Raw genomic sequence first — 24560 nt, forward strand, 5'->3', positions numbered from 1 at the left:
CACGTGTCTTTCTGCCTTGAAGTTCAAGTGCTTCTGTGATTCACAAAGGTCCTTTATCATTGGCGAGTCTGCGACCATGGGGGACTGGGTGGGAAATGGAGACTATGCCAGCTTGGGAGATCTCCCCAGAGCCTCACTGAAGATATTGTCACTTGACAGTGTGCTCAGGGTCATCCTAGATTCACACACCTCCTATCCACTGGGTGACCCAAGACCTGGAGAACCTAGAGACACCCCAGTGCTTTCTGGATGGAGGTCAGCCTCTGTTCAGCTAGAAACCGTTGGAAAGGGTGTCGAAGCACACATCAGATTCATTACTTTTTTTCCCATGTAGAGCAGAATCTCAGCACCTAAAATCTGTTGTGGCTCAGCCGTTTCCTCCAAAATGGTCTTTGTGGTTTGTTTGGTGTTCATTTGTTGATTTATCCCCTTTAAATCTTCTCCCAGGGAAGCAGCTGAGAGAGACTTGGCTTGGCCCATGTTCCTCACCTCCTGGATAATATTTTTATTCCTGGATGGAGTGGCTCAGCACTTCTGCACTCTGACCACTCTGCCTCCCAGCACAGGAGGCCCTGTTGGGAATGAGCTGATGGGGAGAGGAGCTTCCGTAGCGAGGAAGGGAGAGGGCGTTGGGACAAAGTGGATATGGAATGACGAAGATAGCTCAAACCTTGAATAGCTGGGAAAACAGCTATTGAAGAGTCTGGGGGAGGGAGTTACACGCCAACTTACATGCTCTTTTTCTCAGACTTTTATTTTCTCTCTCTCTTCTTTTTCTTTCAGAAATCACAGCTCCCACTCTATGGATTAAGCACTTGGTAATCAAGGACTCCAAACTGAACAACACCAATGTAAGAAATTCAGGTAAATAACCTGCCTTGGATTATATACGTAGCTGATCCGTCCATGGTTGCCCCATGGTCCCTCCATGACAACCTGCTGTGTGGACTTGGGCAAGTTATTTAACCTGTCTGGTCTTCTATTTCTATAGCTGTAAAATAAGATCCGATGAACTGATCCCTTCGATCTTCATCTTCAATTATTGTCTCATGGATTATCTTTCATGGGTAGTTGACACTTCTGGTGAAAAAAATTTCGACTGTGTGTTTTAATATTTTAATTGACATTCTACATGCTGTGAAGAAGAATTTGAAAGAAGAATAGCTGGGCAAAGAGAAATTGGACTTTAGGCCTCAAGAGCCTTGGTTCTATGTATTTTTAAGCTCTTACTAGCTAGCTGCATATGGTTCTGTCTTTCTGGTATGCTCTTTTAAAGGTCTTGTGAACAGTCAGGTTTTGGTATTGGCTAAACTTCTTATAGAAAAGTGATAATTTTTGAAGAGGAATAAAATTTGTAAAGTTCATTTACCATCAACGAAGACTAAAGTCAGTAAAGTTTATTTCCCATCAATAAAGACCAGATGTCTGTCGACAGGAGAATGCATTAACAGACACAATCTATATCTCTTTTGGGGGAATCATTCTTCTTTCAGCCTAAGATTTTACTGTAAGAAATGCCACTTGGCATTATTTACGTCTGGTTTTCGAATTTAGTTATATTGTTTTTTCCTTATGGATAGCAAGGACTATAAACAGAAGATACAATCCTTTCAACGGGCAGGCAGAGTTTTACATGACCAGAATTAATGAGCGTGCTGTCCTTGGCCCCCTTTCGGTTTCTCTGTATGCCAGCTCTGTCCTAAAGGTAGTAGTGTGGGGGACTGGCACACATGGAATGATTTAGGCCACGAGACGAACCCATGAGGCGTTGGCTGATTTCTCCTGTGACTTGGATTGGTCAGTACCTCCGCATGTACCTGTTTTCCTGTTTGATAAAAGCTGGAGAAAGTGTGGGGTGATGAGTGGGAAGGTGGCCATGTGAACTCCTGTGGGCCAGATTCTTTGACAAAACAGGGCTGTGGTTAAAGTACAGGCTTTGGAATCAGCAAGATCTGGGTTCACTTTCCAGCTCCAACACATCGTGAGTGACCTGGCCAAGTCAAATAATCCCCCTGAGCCTCAGTTCTCATCTGGGACCATGATCTCTCCCTCAGAGGACTGTGGTTAAAAGTTAACTGAGTTAGTGTCTATATGGTACTTGCCTGGCTAAGTGTTAAATAATAAGTATGTGATAAATTGTTAAGTACATGGATTTGTTATTACCATTATTGGTAGGAAAAATGGAAATATTAATGATACTGCTTGTAGTGAGAATTCTTTAATCAGGAAAGAATTTGTGACTGTTACTCTAAGCAAAGGCATTTATTAGGAAGCTTCTTAGAACTTTCCTCTGCAGAGCCCCAGTATAAGGCTCAATTCTCGTTCGGTGACCAAGTGGTCAATATATGGGTGAGCTCTCTCTGAAATGGTATAGCACCTTTTGCCTGGAACATTTATTTGAGACTTAGCAATTGCTCTTGAATTGCTTCATTTTCATCTACCAGTGGTTAATTTCTCTACCTATTTTATAAACTCTGTGAGGGCAAGGGCTTTATTGCCTGTCCGTTATACCTATTATAGAATCTAGCTCAGTGTGTTTGATTGCTTTGGGGAGGGATGGAGGAGAAAATATCATCGTTATCAGTAAAATCAGAGTCATCACTGTCGTCATAGCTAGTCCGTGTCAGGTCTTATAGAACTTTACATGTGTGACCTCATTTGGGCTTTACCATAATCCTGTGAGGTGAGTGTTGTTATTGTTTCCATCTTACAGACAAAGAATCAGAGGCAGAGAGAGAGGAAGTAACTTGTTCTGAGTCATAGCTAGTAAGCGTGGGGCTGGAGAAAACTACATGTATCCTTGAGAACAGGGTGCCTGTCTGCTTGAATTGCATTCTCTGCACATAGTAAAGTGGCAATGTCAAATTAGTTAATAATGTTCGCTTCCACTCAAGTTCTTCTGCTTTCCTTTCTCATGTCTCCTATATAGTTTCCAGTTGGATAAATACGTTGAAAAATGGCTTCCAGGCAGGTATAATCACCTTGTTTTTGTAGCAGTGACCCAACCATAACTGGTGAGCCCAAGTTATGTCTGTGAGGTTATGTCTGTAAGGTCAGTGTGTAGGACAGGGTAGTTGGGGGAGAGATGAAAGCAATGGCTACTCTCAATGGAACATCTTTATGTGTTGTGCTAGCCACTTTCCACATGATCTCACTTGGTTTGATGGGAAGTCAGATACACTGTAATGATAAGTCGTACCTGGGCAGCTGGCTCTGGTATGGACTGGAGCCCCCGGGGCAAGCCTCTGAGACATTAGAGTTTGCCAAGAGATTCTGGGTTCTAGTGAGCTTCAGCCAGCATCTCTGGGGACATCGAAGTGGGACTCTGAGAACCAACTGAGCAACAGTTCTTCTCGGCTCCCTGTCCCAGAGGCAAAGAGGCCATCCCTTTCCCCTTACACCTCAAACATCCTTCTTTCACACTCAGACCCTGTGACGCCAGGTTTGTTTTCTGGCCTGGGGACTGTTGGTGTTGGAAAGGTTCCACTGGGCAGCTGAAGTTTTGCAATAACATGACACATGTGCCTGCAGACTTATCCTGTCTCCTTCGTTCCTTCGGAAGGTTTCGGTCCTTGTTTTTAGAGCTTTGTCTATTGTGTGTTCACCACTGTTGGTGTCGCCTTTTGAGGGCTTGGCAAGTTCGGTGTTGACAGGTTTGCCTCGTTGCGCTTCTCTCTGATTCTCGCCTCTGTTACACCAGGAGTTCTTGCGTTTCGGAGGACCGTGTACCTGGCCAGCTAACACCCAGCACGTGGGGGCGGGCATCTTCTCACGCGTGAGCTTTGGCCAGAAACTCTGTTCTGCCGTTATAAGAAAATATGAACTCTTGCTGAGTTTAATATTGGAGGCTAGCTACCAAGGCATTCCTTAATATAACTAGAATGAAAGCATTTTTAAAAATCATCTGCATTTACAGAAGAGAGTAAAGAGATTCAAGAAATGACAAAAACTAGGCTTCGTGTCATTCTTCACCTCATGTCCTACTGTTTCTAATTTTACTGTATGCAGACACTTTTCTACAGCTGTGATTTATAAAAGTCTTTTTTTTTTTTTTCTGTATGACAAAAGTCTATGCTTTCTCCTCCAGGAAGACAGTATCTCTCAGGAAATGTGGTTGTTTGAGCCTTAACGCTTCTCTTTGGGCAGCGTGGCACGTAGGCCTTTCCCTCAGCTTCAGCGTTGACTCCTGCAGCCTCTGGTAGAGTCATGTAACTTCCCTTCCTCCTTCCCTATCTCTTTCTTTCCCTTATCTCCATCTTTTGTAGTTGACTTCTTTTATAATCTGATATGTGACATCAAGAAAGCCCCAGAACCTGGCCCTGTGGGTTAAATCCTAAAGACTGTGCCTTTCCGTCTTTGCCCAGCAGACCTTCCTTCTGTGCACTGGTGAGTGCAGCCGCTCGCGGTAACTGCGTCCCAAAGACAGAGCCATCGGCGGGGATGCAGTTGGAAATACGTTTCTTTTAACTTTAGTGATGGAAATGCTTCCCTGTCTCCTTACACATGAGTGAGTTTGCCTCCCCATCCATGTCACATGACCGCTATCCACGGCATCCTGCCCTTACCTGCTGGTGTTGGCGTTTTGCTTCTCTAGGCCTGTTTTGGGCCCCTTTGGCTGCATTTCAGATTGCCCCTCCCTCATCGGGGGTCGCTGCTGGGATAGCTGCTGCTATGATTACAATTTGGGGTCACTGAGGCAACTTCGCCTCCTGGCTGATTCCCCCACCCCCAAACCGACACTCTTGGCCTGCCCAGAAACCGCGGGGTGATGTAATGACCTGAGGCCTGGAAAAATAAACAGCTCTCAGGGAAACCAGCGGTAGCCGTTGTAAGCAAATACCCCACAGCCACCTGGAACCTCACACATGACGCGATTGGAAGGAAGAATGAGTAATCCACCAACGTTAGCAGCCGCGGACGGGTCTGGGCATGTGTGCATTTAAAATATCTCTATAAAAACAAACCCTTGATGTGTATTTCCATAACTGGCCTTCTGGATGTCTGCCCATCTATCTCATGCAGGTGTCTCGGTTGGTCATGGCCGATAGGGTAGAGCTTGGGACGGGCGGTCATCCCTATGGCTTCCTCTCTGGCAACAAAGGCCTTTCTCAAGTTTTCCCATGACAGGGAGGAGCCTAGCCCCTCAGTCCATTTTTACTTTGTTTTAAAATTAGCTCTCCCAGCTGCCTTGCACCTTCATCCCACGTCTGCTTGGAGCACAGAGGTGTAATGAAGTGGAGTGTGGGGGTATGATCCAGCCTCTGAAACTTGCTTGATCAGCAAAGGTTTTGTTTTTTTGTTTGTTTTTTTGTAGGTGAGTTTGTGCGCTTTTTGGTGTTGATAGCAAAGCAACATGTCCCTATGTTTTCCTTTTGGCCTCTGTAGATAAGAAATGGAAATTAAAGGTCCTGCGGAAGTGCTGTGATTGACTCCTTCCAACCTGCTAGAGGTCAGCTGCGGTCTCTGCTTTGGTCTGAGTGTCCTCATTCTGTGCTCGTGACATGGCTTTAGAAGTAGGCAGGGTATAAATCTTATAAACACGCTCACACATGTAGCATTAGTATTTTGGGGGCTGAAGAGCAAAGTTATGATACTTTATTTTGACAAATTAAAAAATCTGTCTCCCATCTCCTCATTGGCCTGTGCCCTCTGCTTCCTTCTCTCCTTAAAGGACAGAGTTTGTCAGGTCAAGGTCAACGAGTTACTGAGAAAAACCATAAAGAAGACAGCTTGCCACTTCTCATTGCAAAATCGCTGTGAAGCATTTCATATTTTTTTTGGTGGAAGGGTCATATGAACTCCCTTAATGGTATGAGTCAATAGAGATGGATCCTTGTTTAAACTTTGAGTGGATGTGAGTCAGTGATGCTTTGGGAGAAAAGTTTTTAAAAAGTGCCTATACGATATACTGGGACAATCCATCCTAGGAGAAATATCTTTAGTAGAATATATATCTTGCTTTCTTTCTACTCCTCAGTTTCTGTCTGTATGGGAAGAAAGAGGTCACTGCTGCAGACAGTGATGCACTGTGCATGGCCATTTTAGGTTGCACAGAGAGAAATTATGTAGGCAGGCTACTTGGTCTGTAATTTTCCTTTACACCTCCTCACTCACAGCACTTCATCCTAGCTGCGTGCCCGATTTCCAGAGCCCACTGCAAACACCGCTGTGAGTAGATGCTCTCAGCTAGCGTTGGCATGTGGGATGGGCATTGTGAATTTTGTTCTGCAGTTGGAGCCTCTGAGCCGCAGCAGGTTGGGCCACACAGCATGAACATGGAGGGCTCTATGAGGTACAAGGGAGGGCCCGAAGGCCCCCAACAGCCTTGCCCTTCACTCAGCCCCTTCCTGGCACTTGGGGTTCACCTGGATGTGAGAGGCAGGGTTTGATCCTGGCCCTTGAGCCATGGAGATTGCAACCAAACCTGTCTAATTGTAACACTGTGGGCCATGAATGTGGTCTAATGTAGTACCACTGCTTCATTTTAAGTGAGAGAAAGGAGCCCTGACTTGCTAGGGGCCTTGTCCAAGGTCACAGGCCCATCCACAGCTATCACGTGCCACAGCCTCTACTTGGTGCTAAGAGGTCAAGGGAAAAAATACAAGGTATGTCTCAAGAAGAAGTTGACTGTTGGGCAGTGGCGTGCCAAAGGGAGGAATATTCTATCACAGACATTGTTTTGAGTTGTTGGCATGGTGATCATGAAAAGAAGACTGATTTTTAGTTATATTATTATTTTTTTAGTTTACCTACAGTGTTCCCCCCCGTCGCCTGCGCCTGGAGCAGACTGTTCCCACTGCCTGCCTGTGGTCAGCCCCTGCAGTCCAGTTAGGGGGACTGGTCATTTCTGGGGATGGGTCAGGAAGTCCGGGTTTACTCCACATTGGCTGAGGACACTGCTACCTTAGACCAGCTAATAATTTACCATTTATCTACTTACTCTGGTGCCAGGTTAAATGCTTTACATATACTATTGCATTAAATCCTCATAAGGACCCTATGAGGCACAGGCCGTTGTTACTTTGCTTACACAAGTAAGGAACCAGGGATGTAGAGGTCATAAGTCAACTGCCAAGGTCACAGAGCTAATGAGCTGTGGAGGCTGAGCCATTTGACCCCAAAGCTCATGACCACACTCTACTGCCTTTATTCCAACTCTTGTTGATTTCCATGAAACAGTGACAGAATCTTCTACGTGCTGGGCCCTGGGCTGGCATGTGATAGGCATTTCTTCTTGTATTAAGCCTTGCCACAGAAGCTCAGTATCCCCTCACATCCCCCACTCCTGTTCCTGGGACATCTTCCTTCCGACTCCCTGAATTCCCTCTGGTTTTGGGGAACAACCACCCCATTGAGTTTTTATAGCATTCTTAGTTCTTCTGGGCCAGAGCTAAAGAGCATCCTTTTTCTTGGTCACTTAGTCCGTCAGAAGGACTTGCCTTCCTCCAGGGAAGTGCTCCGAGGTCCCTTTGTAGGTTAAGATTGGGGGATGATGTTACTTTTTTCACTTCATTTGGCTGCCTGCTCTATGGGGGAAAAGGGACTTTAAATTAAATGAGATGGGGAAACCCATTCCAGTGGAAAAGGTGACTGTTTCCAATGTGTCCATACTCTGTTTCTATTCTCCCTGCCCCACCTGTAGCTGTTACACACCTGAGCACGATTTCGGGGGTTGACGTCCTGTCGTTGGTGTGCCTTTTCCTTCCCAGGCCCTCCCAGGGCTGTCCCTCTGGGACTCCCTTTTTCTAGGCCTGATGCCTGCCTCTGTTCCAGAGGAAGCCCTGAGCGATGGTTCTGTGGGCTCTTCTCCTCTTTGGGGGATAGTTCCTGGATGACTCTGAGACTCGGAAACTGGAAATGGCTGAGTGGCAGCTTGTTGCCGGACATGATGGACAGACAGCCCATGGTGGAAGGGCAGAGGCAGTCCAGCAACTGGTGCTTTGGAAAATGGTCCTCCAGGGGCCATTTGGCCCCTCCTGTTAAAAAGCGCAAAGTCCACAAGTAAGAAAAATAACCTCTTTACATAGTTGGCTTGAAACCACAAGTGCTAAAACACTGTGTGGCTAAATAAACAAAAGAGCCTGCTCAGTGATGTACCATTAACTTCTCCCCAAAACTATGGTCTTTACCGTATCTCTTCCCATGGAAACTACACCTCCAGTCCCCGGGCCGGCCTTTCAAAAACAGGAGTCAGTGCCTTCACACCTGGTGCTACCTGTCCCTCCTTCGGTTTCTGCTGTCCATCCCTTCCTCGTCCAGATCCTCAGTGACCATCCTGACAGCACACGCTCCCACACTCACACCGGCACAGAGGATCCAGGCGCAGGAGCCACGCGATTTCTTACGCCTCTGGAATTTCATGTTGTGATTCAGAGAAGGTTGTTTTTAACACATGGTTTGTTATTTCGGGTTATCGTTCAGCATTTCATTCATTTTTGATAAGCAGCGAGGCGGGCGTGAGGTATTTGAAGAGGTTTCGGGGTTATTGTAGGCAACATAACGCTAGTGTTTTCCTGACTATTCTTGGCCTGCCGGGATGATTCCTTCTGCAATGAAACATAAATAAGCCCCTCTCGTTTTTCAGGCGGGTAACCTTTTATTGGTTTTTCCCCTAAGAAAATCCAAAACTCGATAGTCTGGTGGTTGAGCGTGTCATTTCCCAGGATGACTCGAAGGGGCAGATATTCTTGTCTCAGCGTCTGTGGTCTCATCCCCACCGTTTGGCATTTACCGAGCAGTGGGTGGTCACACCTCTGAAGTGTCAGGCTGCAGCAGAATTCTGTGGCTGGGGTTGGCATAGCAGGATGCAAGCAATGGTGGGGTTCTTGGACTAAATACTCTTTATAGATCCTTTAAACTCGAGCATTCCTGGTTCTGCTATGAATTCAGAGCTAGGACGCCAAGAATGGGTGTGGCGAAGGATCAGGAAGGATGCGACAGTCCCTGCTCTCAGGAGCCTACAGTCTGGTCAAGTCATGGTAGCAAGGGTCAGGGGTGCGTGCGTGAGGGAAACAGATACTCAGTCATGGACTCAGCAGAGGGAGATGGCACTCCAGTGTGAGGCTCTCAGGGAAAGCTTCAGGGATGGAGGGAGGCTGGAGCGAGCGTAGGTTGAGATCATATGGCCAGTTCTTTCTTCTTCCTACGTTTTACAAAACTTTTCTGACCTTTCCAGAGCCTGATATGATGCCAGCACATACTCAGTATCAGCCTGTGTGAGAACCTGGGACCATCAGGCCCCTGACCTCCTCTGCATCTTTTCTGTGAGCCCTAGTCACATGTGTTTCTCAGGATCCCCATTCGGTCTGAGACTCAGGAGCACTCTTCCCTCTGAGGACCTCGTCTTCTACCCAGACAGCTTCGCACCCCCCCTTTTCTCTGGGATAAGCAATTTTTGGTCGGGATGGCCTGAGCGGCCACCCTTGAGCCTTTGATTACCGACTGAGCCTCCGCTAGCTTCTGGTTCCTGCTTTGGAAAGATCTCAGAATTTATTGAGGCACCTTCCCAATACGTGTTTCTGTGGCCTGTGGTTCTTCTTGGTCCTTCTATGTATGGTTTTCTGGTCTTTTTTTTTTTTGCTCTCATTTTTCATATAACTTGGGTGGGCTATGGTGCCCAGATTGATCAAACACAATTCCAGATGTGGCTGTGAATGTATTTTTTAGATGTGATTAACATTTAAAGTCAGTTGACTTTAATTAAAGCAGATGACCTTCCAGAGTGTGGGTGGGCCTCATCCAATCAGTTGAAAACCTTAGGAACAAACACAGATTTCCTGAAGAAGAGGGAATTCTGTCTCTAGACTATAACATAGAAATCCTGCCTGCATTTCCAGCCTGCTGACCTGATCTATTGATTTTGGATTCGAGACTGCACCATCATTCTTGCTTGAGTTTCCAGCGTGTCCTACAGATGTTAGACTTGCCAGCCCCCATGGTCCTGTGAGCCAATTCTTTAAAAATAAACCACTCTCTTCTCATCTCTCCCTCTCTCCTTCTCTCCCTTTCTTATTGGTTTTGTTCTCTAGAGAACCTTGACTACTACTGTCCTTCTCTGACTATTGCCTGCTCTCCATCCATCTCCTTGCTGTCTCCATCACCATAAGGTTCCCCTACTCTCTCTCCAAAGAGTTTGCTACATGACTGGCTCACCTGTACCTGCTGACTCAGGTGTTGGGTTACTCAGCATCTCAGCTCTTCCGTCCGCTCATTCCTTTAGCAGCAGCTCCTCTAGAAGGCAGCAACCAGAAAGAAAGACCAACCCAAGGGCCTGAAGCTAGAGCCTTCTAGTATTTATGTTCGTTGGCTCCCTTCCTTCCTTCCTTCCTTCCCTCCCTCCCTCCCTCCCTCCCTCCCTCCCTCCCTCCCTCCTTCCTTCCTTCCTTCCTTCCTTCCTTCCTTCCTTCCTTCCTTCCTTCCTTCCTTCCTTCCTTCCTCTCTCTCTCTCTTTCTCTTTCCCTTCCCTTCCCTTCCTTTCCCTTCCCTTCCCTTCCCTTCCCTTCCTTTCTCTCTCTCTCTCTCTTTCTCTCTCTCTCTCTCTCTCTCTCTCTCTCCCCTTCCTTCCTTCTTCCTCCCTCCCTCCCTCCCTCCCTCTCTCCCTCCCTCTCTCTCTCTCTCTCTCTTTCTTAAAGAAGGAAAAAGAAAAAGATACAAGAGAAAAGGTTCCCAGAACAAAAGGATAAACTCTGGGCTAAAATCAAGATCGGAGATTAGCTGAAGATTTAGGCTGTCCCCACTCCCCTTTACTCCTAATTACCACAAGTAATTGAGAGTCTCAGAGGCCTGGGCAGACAGATCTGTTCTCCATGCGTATCCTGTCTTGGCTGGACACATAAGAACCAGTGCCCTGGGCACAGGTTTCACGTTCGTCTGGTTCAGCCCAGCTTTCTCTCTCTTGTCTCCCTCCCTGCCCACCCCTGCCCCACTTCAGTACTGCTTCGCTGTGTAATTGCTGATAGAGAGGATGGTGTGATTTCTGGTGGCAAAGGCTGGACCATGTTCCCATTTCTTCCACAGGATGCTTTTCTGTTGTGTTTCTTCTCTTAGTCAGTCAGAGGTTTCTGAGTGAAACTTAAACCAGCCATTGCCAGGTAGGGAGCAATCTGGCTCTCCTCTCTCTGCACCGTCCCAGGATAGGATTATAGAGATGGGTGTGCTTGAGTATGTACAAACGTGCGATCATGTATTGCTGTGCTCCCTAGACAGCCCTGCCTGCTGTTCCCTCCCCGCTTCTGTTTATGCCTTTCAAGTGTTTACGGATAGATAGCCTTGGCCCATTCTCATAGTTATCAGGCCAGACCTTCGAATCTAGCCATTCTTCCCCGAACTTCCCTAAGCAGAGATCAAATGTTTTAGAATAGTGAGTGTTCACTTCTAAGGAGCTCCATCTCTGACCCGGTGGTCATGAAGAAGCCCTTGACATAGAGTCCCTGCCTTCCATTCTGGGAGGTGACTTCTTAGTATCTAGGAAAACTGATAGTTGGGAATCGTAAGATTCATTTGGGAGGGGACTCAGAAAGTTAGAGGGTGAAAATGGCTCCAAGGACGGAACTGGCTTCTGGAATGTTTCGGATGACCTCACTCACGCATCTGGCAGTTGGTGCTGGCTGTGGGCTGAGCTGCTTCAGATCTCCTTCCATCGTCCAGTGGGCCGGACTGGCCTCCTCACATGGTGGTCTCAGGGTAGCTCCCAAATAAGGGGAAGCAGCAGCTTTAAGGCCTCTTAAGGCCTGGGACTGGAAGTCACATACTGTTATCTCTGCCTTTTTCATTGGTTAAAGCAAATCGGAGTCAACGTGGACGGGTCTGACAAGGGATGCGTGCAGGGGGATGTTATTCTTTTGTAACGATCTGCCACACCAAGTAAAAGAAAACTAGAGGTTAGAATAAAAATCAGATTAGCCTTGGGTGACGAGAGACAATATTGCAGAAAGGTGAAGAGCACAGTCTGGGAGTTGACGGCCTGGGCTGGAATCCCAGCTCTGCCACTTCCTAGTCATACAACGCTGAGAAAAATCACACAGCCAGCCTGTGTTCCTGGGTCCTCCTCTGCTCAGTGAAGATAATAGTAACACCTGTCTCAGAGGCTTGTGATAGGTTTAAAGTGAGTTAATGCAAGTAAAGGACCAGTACCAAACCTGTACTTAACACACAAATAGGTGTTCGCTGTTAGTATTCATTTTACTCTTCTGTGATGGCAGGTAAATTACAAATTTGGCTTTAAGTTTTTCAGTTCCAAGGCAAAGAGGGAAAATAACTCAGGTACACAATTTGTAGTGTGCTTAAGCTTGACAAAAATCACTTTGGAAGAAGCTGTGCTGTGTTGAATGGGCAAGTACATGTTCTTGCACACTTGGTTTTGAATATAGCAGGTTTGGGGTAGTTTGCAAAGCGACTGACCTGGAAAAACTTCACACTATAAAAAGAAATATATTTTTTTCCCCGAGAGCAAATAATTAGAGGCAGGACTATCTAGAAGTTAACAAGGCAGGCTTGATTTTCAAAAGCCCTTAACTGGAACCCCAGCCCTCCTCTCTCTGGCCTGAGTGAACTTGGAAAAATTCATGGATCTCTCCAAAGCTCAGCTTTCTCATCTACAAAATGGGCAGAATAATAGTGGCCACTTCACACAGATAAAGAGATTAGGCAAGTAAAGCCCTTAGTCTATTGCCTGACACATACTACTCTGTGAATATTTGCTTTGACTGTCATTAGTTTAAAGATAGTTTTAAAGGAGATTTTCTCTCTGTTGGAAAATAAACTGTATACTCTTCCCAAACAGTTGGTGCTATTATCATAAACCTTTCCAGTCTCTCTCTTAGAGGGGCACTTGTAGGGAACTGTCATAAAGTAATAAGCAAGCAAAGAACCAAGCAAACAAACAAACAAAAGGGTAATAAACCCTACATTTAACCTTCTCTCTGATTCCACGCCAGCCCCCATTTTTCCAAATTAGAGAGCTTTCTCATTTGTATGGTTTTTATTCTCCACTGAACTTGGTGCAGCTTCTATGAGAGCTGGTTGCAAGCATTTCAGAACAGCCTCGGGACTTCCAGCACACTGTCGACAGCCCCCAAACCACAGTTCCCACCTCTTCTTAGATGGTGCCTCTCCACACTTCTGCAGTTTCAGGATCCCCAGTGGTGTGCAGTCAGGTCCGTTGTTCGCTTTGCCTCTGGGGAAGCGTCCTCCCCCATTTCTTTGCGTCTGGCTTTCCGTCTGATTTATGGCTTTAGAACGTTGGCCTGGAGGATCTAATTTAAAGCCTCTGTCAGAGGTTGTTGCACAAATGAACATGGTGCCAGTCAAAAGCTGTTTGCCTTTGGTTTTGCTCCTCTGTCACCTTTTCTGTGGCATGAAATATGAGGTTTGGAAAATAAGGCTACCAAACTGGGTTCGGGGAGCTGTCGAAAACTCTTACGTAATCTCCTGGAAGGTGCCATGGCTCCATCCCAGCCTGGGGCTCCAGGGAAAGCTCTGGGTCTTCAAGTCAGGCTTCCCCCATCTGTATATGTCTCTGCCTTGAGAGGCTGTTCTGGTGGTAGTTATAATTGGGTTCAGAGTCCCTACCTAGTCTAACATCTGTCAACTGTTGAAAACTCCTGTTCCACTAGCCAAGCACATTCTGTCTAGCTTTGCTGTGTTTGCATTCTGAAAACAATAGTATTTTTTTTTCATTTTCCAAGTTGAAGATTATCTTTTAATAGTGAATGTGCTATCTGTACCTGCCTCCTGACCCTCAGATATTCTTATGCCCCTAAGCAAATATTCCCCTCATCCTGCGGTGAGAATTCCTGGGCTATTTATTTTGCTTCTCAGCATTTTTCTTCAGAGTGAGACAAAGAACCATTTCCCCATCATCTGACTTCTCTCTTAGACAGCGCTAAGCTGTTTGGTGTCTCTGTGCACACCTACAGTTTAAAACACTGGCACTGTTCACATGTGTGTCATTAACAGAGCCATTATTTCAAAGGGGTTGGCTCCTTTAGAGTTGAGTTTCTCTTGCTTTGAACATTTATGCTGCCTTTCAGTGAGCAGCATGAGCTTCTGGGTTGCTGATATCTAATTCCCGGCCCTAAGAATGGCATTTTGTAACACTGTGAAAATTTTATGGCATGCCCAAGACTGTATTCCTGTCATCTTCTTCAAGAGGAAAGTTCTAGAATAATGTTCATGAAAGAAATAAAGTAAGAAAGTAAATAGATAGATAGATAGATAGATAGATAGATAAAGTAGATAAAAACTAATAGTACAGGTTTATGATGTGATCCTTTTTATTGTAAAAATACAAGTAGGTGTGTGCTTATGTATTCGCATTGTGTGTATGTGCATAAGAAAAGATCTAGGGAAGGTAGTGCTTAACTTTAGTGGGATTATGGGTTTTTCAAAATTTTCTTTGCACAAGAAAAGAAACCAATGCTATTTATTTTTAATAATTAAAGAGAGAGAGAGAAAATAAAAAGACAAAGCACAGCACAACAATAACAACAACAACCAAAAAAAGAGAAAGGGAGGTCAGGCAGGTTGACTGGTTGGCTGGGGAGAACTTTCAGGTCAGGGGCGAGTGGGTCTGAGGCTCCCTGAGCGGCCCTTGCCTGGCACAGGCCACCGCACACTGCCTCAGCCTGGGCCTGGCCCCGGGGAAACCTGGTTTGGCTGTGCAGACACGTTCACGCGTTTCTTGAGGCCACTGAGTGCGCACACCTTCCTGGGGCCTGTTTCGCTCTTGCAGTGGGTGGACGCGGTATCAAGTAACGAGCAAGTCCATTCATCTTACTTTGTCCTGCCCTCTTGGAGGCTGGGAAGGAGTGGAGTGGGGCCTCGATTCTGTTCCTGTTGGGCACTGAGCATGACTCCCACTACAGCTGGCAGCCCGTGGTTTTGTCCTGCTGCGTCTGGGCTTGAGAAGGTGTCCACACGTAGGTACTCCTGCATCAGCTCGTCAGCAGCTCGGGGCTCGCAGGGCAGTCAGGCTCCTGCACCCATCTCTCCTGGAGCCAGCGGCCAGGAAATCCACTCCCGGGGCAAACCGCTGCTCTGATGAGGAGCAACCCTGCAGTGCCTGGCTAGAACCTTCTGGGGTGAATGCTTTCAAATCCTGGCGGTGGACAGGGCTCTGGCCCTCACTACGGCCTGGTGTGGGAGACACTGCTCTCTGTGGTGATTCATCAGCCAAGCCATCGGTTCCTTGGGGCCAGACCAGGTCCTCGCACAGAAAGCAGCAACGATAAGTCACAGGAGTGATTGTCACCACAGGCTGTGTCTTCTCTTGCAGAGAAAGTCCACTCATGTGACCAGGAGAGGCAGAGTGCCCTGGAAGAGGCCCGGCAGAGTCCTCGTGAGGGGATTGTCATCCCCGAATGTGCCCCTGGGGGGCTCTATAAGCCAGTGCAGTGCCACCAGTCCACTGGCTACTGCTGGTGTGTACTGGTGGACACGGGGCGCCCGCTGCCTGGGACCTCCACACGGTAAGTCCCACTGAGTCTGTCCTGCCCCTCGGGTGGGCCCTGGGGCAAAAGGACCAGCTTTCTGTTAGGCTGGCCCCTAACCCCTCCCGGCTTTGCTGTCCTGGCTGGTGGGGGTCTTAGCACTAGGCAGCCAACATTTCCATTCATGGGCAGATGAGGTTCTGGTAGAAACACCTGGGTCTTAGATGCTGGTCACATGTTTGTCCCTTCCTAACTGGGATACCTTGGAGAACTAGTTAACCTCTCTGAACTCTCAGTTCGCCGACAAGAAGGTTATTGCTTTGCCTGAGTCACTAGGCTCTATGGATCAGAAAAGGTCCCGTGTGCAGACATAAGGTGACATCGGTGTGCCCGAGTGATTAGAAGGACATGCTGAGCATGTCTCAGTGGTACCACTGATGCGAGGATTGCCTCGTAGCTGCTGGGCAGCGCAGGAGGTACTTTACTGCCAGCCCTGGCAGCCCTAGGCTTAGTGACAACACAGATCATTGCTGGCAGTCGTGGCCGAAGTCGGCTCAGTTCCCAGCCCATTCTCACCCCACCCCCTTCTCTCTCTCTTCCCAGCTACGTGATGCCCAGTTGTGAGAGTGATGCCAGGGCCAAGAGTGCGGAGGTGGACGACCCCTTCAAGGACAGGGAGCTGCCAGGTGGGCCACGACGCTGTCCTTTGAGGCACCTCACCTCTCTCTGTTCCTTCCCCTCCTTATCGTATGAAATGCTCCCTCCTCAGGGCCTCTTTCCCCATCCGTAAGCCGTAAGCCGTGCAGCGGCATCCCGGGAGCTTGGAGCTGGGAGCCATGGGATCTGCATCCAGTCTGGGAATTGCCCCTAAACACATTGTTTCTCCTCCTTGCCCTTACCTTTTTACCTCTAAAATGTAGTCATTGGATGAAAATCCCACTCCTGCAATTCTACAATTCTTTCTTTATCCTCTGGTGATTGGGACGATGTTCTGGGGGTTGTGAACCCTTTTCCCCAGGACTGGGAAGGGAAGAGCGCTTTCAGGGAGGGGCTGTCCTGAGGGGCATGGGCGGTGTTTGTCGCCCGCCCTGCAAGGTGCTTTGGCAATGATCCCTGGTGACCCAGGACAGCCCTGGGGGCATGACACAAGAGGTACAGGCCGGGGGCCCAGGACCTCTACATGGCTACTGTGCTGTATTTCCCCTTATTTATAGTGTTCTCTGCCAGCGAGTTACTATAAAATTACTGAATGCTGGTAGCTTGTAACACTGTCATCTCAATCAGCACAAACGCAGATCAGCGTAGGTGGGAGCTGGGACCACCTCCCCATTCCCCATCAGGACTCCAAAGTGAGAGCTAAACACAGAGGATCCTGAAAGTCAGGGGGCTCCCACGTGAGGTGTGAAGAAATCACCCCGTCACAAGAATGAACTCGTGGAGGCAGGGAACCTCCTAACTATCTACTCAGCAAATGTGAATTGAGATGTGCCAGGCACTGGGTCTTATCTGGTGATCAAAATTGACATGAGACTTATATAGTGGAGGAGACAGAGAGCACACAACTAGATGAACACGAACATACAAACAGTGGTGACAGGTACTCTGCAGGGACAGAACCAGGCGCTGTGAGAAGAGCAGGGAGAGTCCACTTCAGAGTCTCTGGCTTCTCTGAGAAGGTGGTGCTGATCCAGAGATCTGGAGGATTCGCAAAGGGAAGAGAATGAAATCGTCACTGCAGAGAGGAGGACTGTAGGTGAGGGAGCTTTGATCAGCATAATCTAAGCTGGATGAGAAGAGAAGTAAGAAAAGGAGGAGGTTCTTAGACGGACAAACCGGTAGGTCTACTTGAGTCGGCCGTGACCATTTGGGGTTCTGTCTGTTCCTTGAGCCCCTTCAGCACCTGGTCCTTACTGAAGAGCAGCCTTTTCACACTCTGGTGTGACCGCTTGGTCATACTGTACCAGAAGTAGCTTGAGTTCCCCAGTAGATTGTGTACTTCATGAGCACAAGGACCTGGTAACCTGTGTTATATCACTAACATTTATCATAGTGCCTGAATTGATAGTCAGCAAAAATTTGTGGAATGGAAGAAAACTGAAAGCATTATTATCCATTTAGTCTGATGGTCCCTCGTGGGCTGCAGGTAGAGGAACTGTGGAGGTTTATGAGAATCGTTTGAGCAGTCAATGCTTCCCGAAGTGGATTCTGTTGTACAAGAAGGATCTAGCGAGGTTTGGGAAATGGTCATTGAAGAAACCGTTTACTTGATTATTTACCTGGCATCTGTCTTCGAATCTCGCCTTATCTTTCAGGCTGTCCAGAAGAGAAGAAAATGGAATTTATTACCAGCCTACTGGATGCCCTCACCACTGACATGGTGCAGGCCATTAACTCAGCAGCACCTACTGGAGGTGGGAGGTGAGACTGTGAGCAGGACTCGGGCCCAGCGGGGAATGATTTTCTGGATGCTGTGGGAGGCTGGGAGAGTGGGCCAGGGCGGGAGGAAGTTGGCCCTTTTCTTGAGACCATATAAAACTATACTTTGTCCCATCTTCCATCAAAAATCTCCCTGCCCTCCTCCACTTTCTATTTCTTGAGAGTTGCTAGTCTCTACCTTATAGGTACTTGATTACAGACAAGTCTAGGGGTGTCTGGAGGCTTCTAGCACTTTTGTCTCAGAGGTGGATGCATTGGAGTGATTGTCCTGAATGGCAGGAAAGGTGATGGGCATATTACGAGGACAGGGAGGGCAGGGAGGGAGTACAGAGCACTTGGTGGTTCTCTTCTGAGAAGGCAGGAGCTGTATGCCTTGTCAGCTTCCTGAGGATCTCAAGGAGCCCTGGGCAGTGGGATTGGACACTCTCATAGCCAAATCCAACTTAGTTCAGGAGCCGATATGCTGGCTGAGGCAGTCCTGACAGGAAGCCAGAATGCACATGCTCCCCAGGGACCTGCATCAGCAGAGCTCACTAATTTGGGCCCATTAGGTCAGTTGGTTGGAGCACGCATTTGTCCATCCACCCATTTGCTCAGCACCTGTTGAAGATGCATGGCACACCAAGCACTTGGCTAAGGATCGAAGATCCAGGGATATGAGTCATGTCCTTGCCTTCAAAGAATGCAGCCTAGTGGGGACACTAGGCTATAGACAGATACTGATAAGCTGTGTGGCAAGTGCTAGAACAGAGGTGGAAGAACAGAGAAGGGTTTGCTAACTCAGTCCGGAGGAGTCAGAGAAGGCTTCCTGGAGGAAGTGACAGCTGAGCTGAGTTTTGAAGGGTAAATAGGACTTAGCCAGTAAAAGAAGGAAAGCCATTCTAGGAAATATAAAGGAACATAGTGACTCCAAGAAAACGCACATCCATAGTTTAGTATGGCTGAGCTGGGGTGGATGGGATGCGGGGCATGAGGGGGAACTGAAAGTGGGAATAGATGAGACGGAGGAGGTGGGCAGGATCCAGGTCTCTGAGGGCCTGGGAGACCAGATGTGTGCTTCCCATCGGGCGGCTAGAGGGGCAGGCGCTGCAGTGTGGGAGGTGCTCCAGTGCCTACGGCAGTGGAGGAAGCACCATGTGCTTGGCAGGGACGGGCAGCCTGCCGCTGAGCCTATGTGGCTCACCAAGGAGCGCGGCCGGTCCCCCGACATCTGCCCGGAAGTAGAGCTATCATCAACAAGGCAAGGAGAGCCACCAGGATGACAGGCCCAGGCCCCCAGGCCCGGAGAGGGCCCCAGTGCAGCTACCTCGGTGGCGCTCAGCAGGACCTCAGGGTGCGTGTATCGGGTGGGGAACCGTGACTGCAGGCGCAGCTGTCAGTGGTTCTGTATCCCGAGGCGGACAAAGGCCACTGTCCTAAAATCCCAGTTTTTAAGTCACATCAAAGCAAGTGCAGTGGTTGACTTGTGAGTTACCACTGTTGGAAACTGCTTGTCCGGGGCGCTCGCTCTCAGCGCCCCCATAGTCCTGTGAGCTCTGAGGCTGGTTTTGGGCCTGACTCTGGTTTTGCTCACCTTGAGGAGGGGGCCCAGCCTCCTCCAGGAGGAGTACAGCACTGAGCCTGAGAAGGTGGACACAGGGTCTGACAGCAGCCAGATGGGCATCCCAGAGCGCTCAGCGATTGGGTGTCTAAAATAGAGAGGCCTGTGTCCAGATCCCCAAGAAGAGGAGAGGGGATGAGTTTTGGAAAGGCGCATTCTATATTATATGCCTTTATGTTATGCTTAGAATATAAAAAAAATAATTTCGTGCAAAAATAGGTATGAGATATTTATGTTTATAAGAAGAGAGGGAAAAAAGAAGAGAGGGAAGGGCATGGGCTTAACTCTGCTGGGCGCTTCCCACCCACAACTCGCCACAGGCTGCCGGCTCTGGGCAGCCACCTGGGGAGCCTCCTGGAGCTTGGGCTTCAGAGCTGAGGAGACAAGACTTCAAGCTCTGTCCCCTTTGCTTCCTCGGGGGCCCAGCACTTGAGCACCGCATGGCCTGCTCCAGGCAGGATGAGGGTGCTGGCAAAGGACTGAACTGTGATCCTGGGTGCGAAGGTAAGGGGCCGGCGGGGCCAGAGCACAGGTGGGCCCCACGGCCATGGGCGGTCGTGACTGATTTCTTATCCTTGAATCACGGGCTGCAGGGATTTTGTGGAAAATAACAACGCAGTTTATAAATGCTTTTCATACCAGCGTGTCCTTTCGAACAAACAAACAAACAAACAGACCTCTTTTTTTAGGTGTGATATAGAGTTGGGAGAAGTTTTTTTTTTAAAAAAATAATGATTTCTAAACATGTTTTTCATTTTAAGCTCATCTAGCTTCATCGTGTTTGGTTTTGAGGAGAATGAAAGGTTTGACCTGCATTTGGTAATTGTTTTACCTAGAGGCTGGACTTGTAATCAAAAGGCAGACAAGATGAACCAAGAAATAGTTTAGAAATCAAGGAAGGGGATGGAAGGGAAGAGAAAGAGGCAGTGAGGGCGGGGAGGTAGCTGGCCAGGCTTCCCGGTTTTCCTGGGTGTAAACCCTCCCAGGTCTCGCCATTGTATTCGGAGCAAGCCCCAGCTCTGACCTGCACTGGCCCTGCGGGAGGGTCTGGCTGGCACTGCCCGCCCCTCTTGTATTCTTCCCCCTCCCATCATTCCGTTCCAGCAGCTGACCCTCAGTTCCCTCAAACAGGCCAAGCTCCTGCCTGCCCCGGGCCTTCACATCAGCTGCTCCCTCTGCTTGGAGCTATAGAGCCAACTCCCCACCTTCCCCTGACCGGCCCCCGGTTATCCATGTCTGTGTCACCTTCTCAAACACCACCCAGTCTAAAGGAGCTGCCCAGTCATGCTCTAGCGCAGCACCTCTTTTTAACTTTCAGCCTAATGCTTACCACTACCTGATATTTTTCTGTTTGTTTTTTTTTTTATTTATTGCCTTTCTCACCCAATGAAAATATAAGTTCTATGAGAGGAGTATTTTCTGCCTTCTTCCTTGCTGTATTCCTAGAACTCAGAATAGTACTTGGCCCATAGTAGGTGCTCAATAAATATTTGTTACATGAATAAACAGCTAGAAGGATGGGTAGATAGGTAATAGATCACTGTCCAACACAGAGAAGTATGCCTTGATAAGCCTTTTTTATCTTGATGCACATGAGAAGGTCAAGCAAGCCACATCTGGTCCTTCCTGCATCCTCTCAGCATCTGGCAATTAAAGCTGGACCTTAGCTGAGGCCAGCGGGAACAGTGCTACTCGGGGACAGTGGAAAGAAGGACCAGGGAGGAGGTTTGGGACATGTGGGAAAGAGGGTGTCTTCCCCCGCCCCCGCCTCACCTACCTCCCGCACAAACTCTTACATCTCTACCCTCCCCTCGTATAAGCTCTGTGCTGGGGACATTCGAGGACAAGGGCATAGTTCTTGGCCTAGAGGAGCTTATGGAGGAAGAGATATCTAATCATGTGACTGCACTATAAAGTCAGTATGATCACAGAGGCAGATGACGTGCTGCAGGGACTCAGGGGAGGGAAGGCATGTGAGGGAAAGCTGTACACAGGAGGTGACATTTGAGCCACATCTTCACTTACAAATGGGAAAATGCCTTGACCTAGATGGACCGGGGGTAAGGACATACCAGCAGAGAGGGCTCTAGGGATAGCGAGGTATGAGTGAGGTAGGGCCTGTGGAAGGAATTTCAAGTATGGTTCACATTTGAGAGGCAGGCTGTGGACAAGCAGGAGATGAGGCTGTAGAGTTGGGCGGAGCCCAGATCATGCTGGGCCTTGTGATTCATGCCAAAGAGGACAGCAGGGCCATGTGATTCTGATTGATGGGCATTCCTATGGAAGACGGATGGGAGAGGAGCCAGGCAGGGCAGGAAAGCTACCGGGATTGTCAGAGTGAAAGGTGAGGAAGCGTAGACTAAAGCTATAGGGAAGGGATGATTTACCGAAGCTCTTTAGTAATGAAATCAGTAGGATTTGAAGACTTAGATGCAGAGAATGGAAGAGAGAGAAATGTCTGCTTCCTTTTCTGGCCTTCTGGCCTGATTTGTGGTGCGGGTGGGAGGGGAGCAGTGCCGCTCAAACCTAAAAACAGGCGAAGTGGAATGGGGTGTCTACGGAAGCACGTGTGTCAGGGGGAGGCCTGCAAGTATCATTGCCTGGCAGCCGTTCTCAATGAATGTTTGTTGGGTGATTGAATTGTCCTCTTGCTCCTTCCTGCTGAGGAAGAGCTCTCCCTCAGGTCAGTCCTTTCACGGCACCCATTAGCATCCATCAAGTCCAAAGGAAGAGATCTGAGATCCAAGCTGGAGGCGTCTTTTTGAGCAGGAATGCTGTCTTCTTTCTCCACTCTCCCTAGAGAAAGGCAACTCTGGGGGGAGGTGGGACGGGCCACGTGAGCCTCCTGGTCCTTCACGTGGTCCCCAAAGGAGAGACTACTGCCTGTGTTGTGGCTTCCTCTTTCCTGCCAGTGCGGTTACTTGTTGATGGCCTTGCAAGGAAGAGGCTGGAATGCGGCTGACTTGGCATTTCCCAGCCCCGCCCTCCCGCGCAGCTGGCGGGGCCCCGGACCCGACTCCAGATGGAGCTCAGTTGGTCTGCTTGGTTTGGCTAGTGCCTCCAGGCCTTCCCACCTCACCTTCTTTAAAACTGCTTGGGACAGCAGAACTGGGCCCAAGATCTTGGCCGAGGCAAGTTTCCTTGTGGTAAATGGGGCTGGCTCCCCAGCTGTGCATCGCAGCCAAGGCCGCAGAAGCAAAACTGAAAGTGCTGGAGGAGCAGGGCGGCACCTGCCACCTCTCCCTTTGGGAGAAGACTGCTGGAGGCCAGTCCAGGGTGGGGCTGTGGCTCTAGTCGGTCTCCTCATCCCTAGAGGCAAAAGTCAACAGGGCAGCCACTAACACAGCCCAGAGGCAGGGCAGGCACTGACATTTTACTGTATCTTTCCCACCACATCCAAGGAAACTTGGATGCTCTATAGCCCATTAGCTCTTTTAGTAGAAGTGAAACTTCACCCGCAGGGAGGCTCATAGCATGGACCTGCGAATCACTGTTAAGTGATTTAAAAGACCACTGCACCCTGTAACACAGGGTCCCCAGCCCTTGCCTGACTTCGGGCTTTGAATTCCAGAAGTCCTGACTTCCGGTAGGGATTATGTGTGCAGGTGTGACAGCGAAGTTGGAGGTTTGGTGCCCGTATAAGCCTAGAGCTAAGAGTACAAGTTGCCAAAGTTTTTTAAAGGATACTTCTAGAAAGCTACAAGAGCTAGAGGAATCAGTGGGGTATGGTTTTGAGGGGAGGGGTAAATTGGGGGAGTCTTAACTATGACAGGAAGCGCTCTAGTCAATACGGCTTGAGAGATTCCTGGAAACTCTCAGAGAGGCCCTCCTGCCCCACCCACTCAGCACTCTGCTGGGAAAGTCTTAGCGTCTCCTTAGTTAACAGAGGGCTCTTGCCTCTCCTTTCACACATGTCCGCGGGCCTGGGTAAGCCAGGACTCCCGACGGAGCTCTGTCTTAACTAGACCTTGTATGAAGCATGATAGGTCTGGGACTTAAGGCTATTGTGAAGCCAAAATTTTGATTTACAGAGTTTTAAACCAGATGCCTTTGGGATTTTTTTTTTTTTTTTTTTTTTTTTTTTTTTAGTTATGTTTTGTTGGAGAGATGGAAACTACCCCCTAACCTCTTCCTGCTGCTGTCTTTTGTCTCATCTTACCTTTCGGAAGGTTCATGCTTACACATTCTTTTGGGGCATGGTAACGGTCTCCTTCCCCCTAGATCAAGGGTTCTTTACCTGAGTCCATGATCTTAGATGAGGTTTAGGGGGTCCTTTAAACCCCTAAAATCTTCAGAGTTCCATGGGCATGTGTTTTTTTCCTATAGAGAGGGACTACAGCTTGTTTAGGTTCTCAGAAGGGTCCATGACTCTCCAGAGCTAAGACATTCTCACTTTAAATTCATTTGGAGCTTGGCCTGGACAAAGAGCTGGGTTCCAAAGTAGAATCCCAGCACTGCCAGCTTCACACATAGAGCTGGGCTCTGTTATGGGGGTGGGGCGGGCAGACGTGGGTTTCTGAAGGTCACAGGAGTTCAGAGCAGAGAAAAGAGGCAGGACCCTCAGTCTCCACAGAGCAGGCTGCGGGCTACGTCAGTTCTGGAGAGGTCCAGAGGCGCCGCTCAGAGGGGCTTCTCTGACATCTCCTGGAGAAGGGTCCCTGGAGCCTCCAGGGGCTGGGTCAGGAGAGGAATGGGGAAGACCAGCAGTTGGAAGTGGTGGCTCCTCTGGGCTTGAAGTCCTCCTAGGAGAAAGGAGGTCAGGAACATGGTTCTCCAGACAAGGGAGGTAGGGCAGGAAGGGAGAGTCAGAAGAAAGAGAGGGGAAGAGGAGCAGGGGCCAAAAGGCAGTCACTCTCCACATGGGAGGAAACTCTTAAAGGCTGTGAAGTAGAGAGAAGAGAGGCTTCTTGCTGCAAACTAACCCCAAGGAAGGCAGGGGCTCCATCAATGGGGGGTGCTGAGAATTGGCAGGAGCCCCAGGAACATGTGTTGGAGGCAGTGAGCCTCTCCTGGCAGGGTGGCAGGGTGAGATGACCTCATCCCTTCCCGTCTCAGCAACTGAGGCTTTATTATTCCAGTCTCTAGGTAGACATTAC

At 48.6% G+C, this 24560-nt stretch overlaps 1 protein-coding gene across 8 annotated transcripts in view; it reads left to right on the top strand.

Annotated features, from left to right (window-relative positions):
* Window positions 1–24560, top strand: part of SMOC1 (SPARC related modular calcium binding 1) — a 133093-nt gene that overhangs the window by 99177 nt on the left and 9356 nt on the right. For all 8 annotated transcript variants that reach the window (XM_036238611.1, XM_016131270.2, XM_016131271.2 and 5 more), the window contains exons 7-10: window positions 784–864; window positions 15275–15467; window positions 16032–16114; window positions 17741–17846. In XM_036238611.1, the coding sequence (XP_036094504.1) occupies window positions 784–864; window positions 15275–15467; window positions 16032–16114; window positions 17741–17846 (463 nt within the window). The remainder of the gene's footprint in view (window positions 1–783; window positions 865–15274; window positions 15468–16031; window positions 16115–17740; window positions 17847–24560) is intronic.

The sequence above is a fragment of the Rousettus aegyptiacus genome, unplaced genomic scaffold (assembly GCF_014176215.1).
Source record: "Rousettus aegyptiacus isolate mRouAeg1 unplaced genomic scaffold, mRouAeg1.p scaffold_m13_p_3, whole genome shotgun sequence".
NCBI lineage: Eukaryota > Metazoa > Chordata > Mammalia > Chiroptera > Pteropodidae > Rousettus > Rousettus aegyptiacus.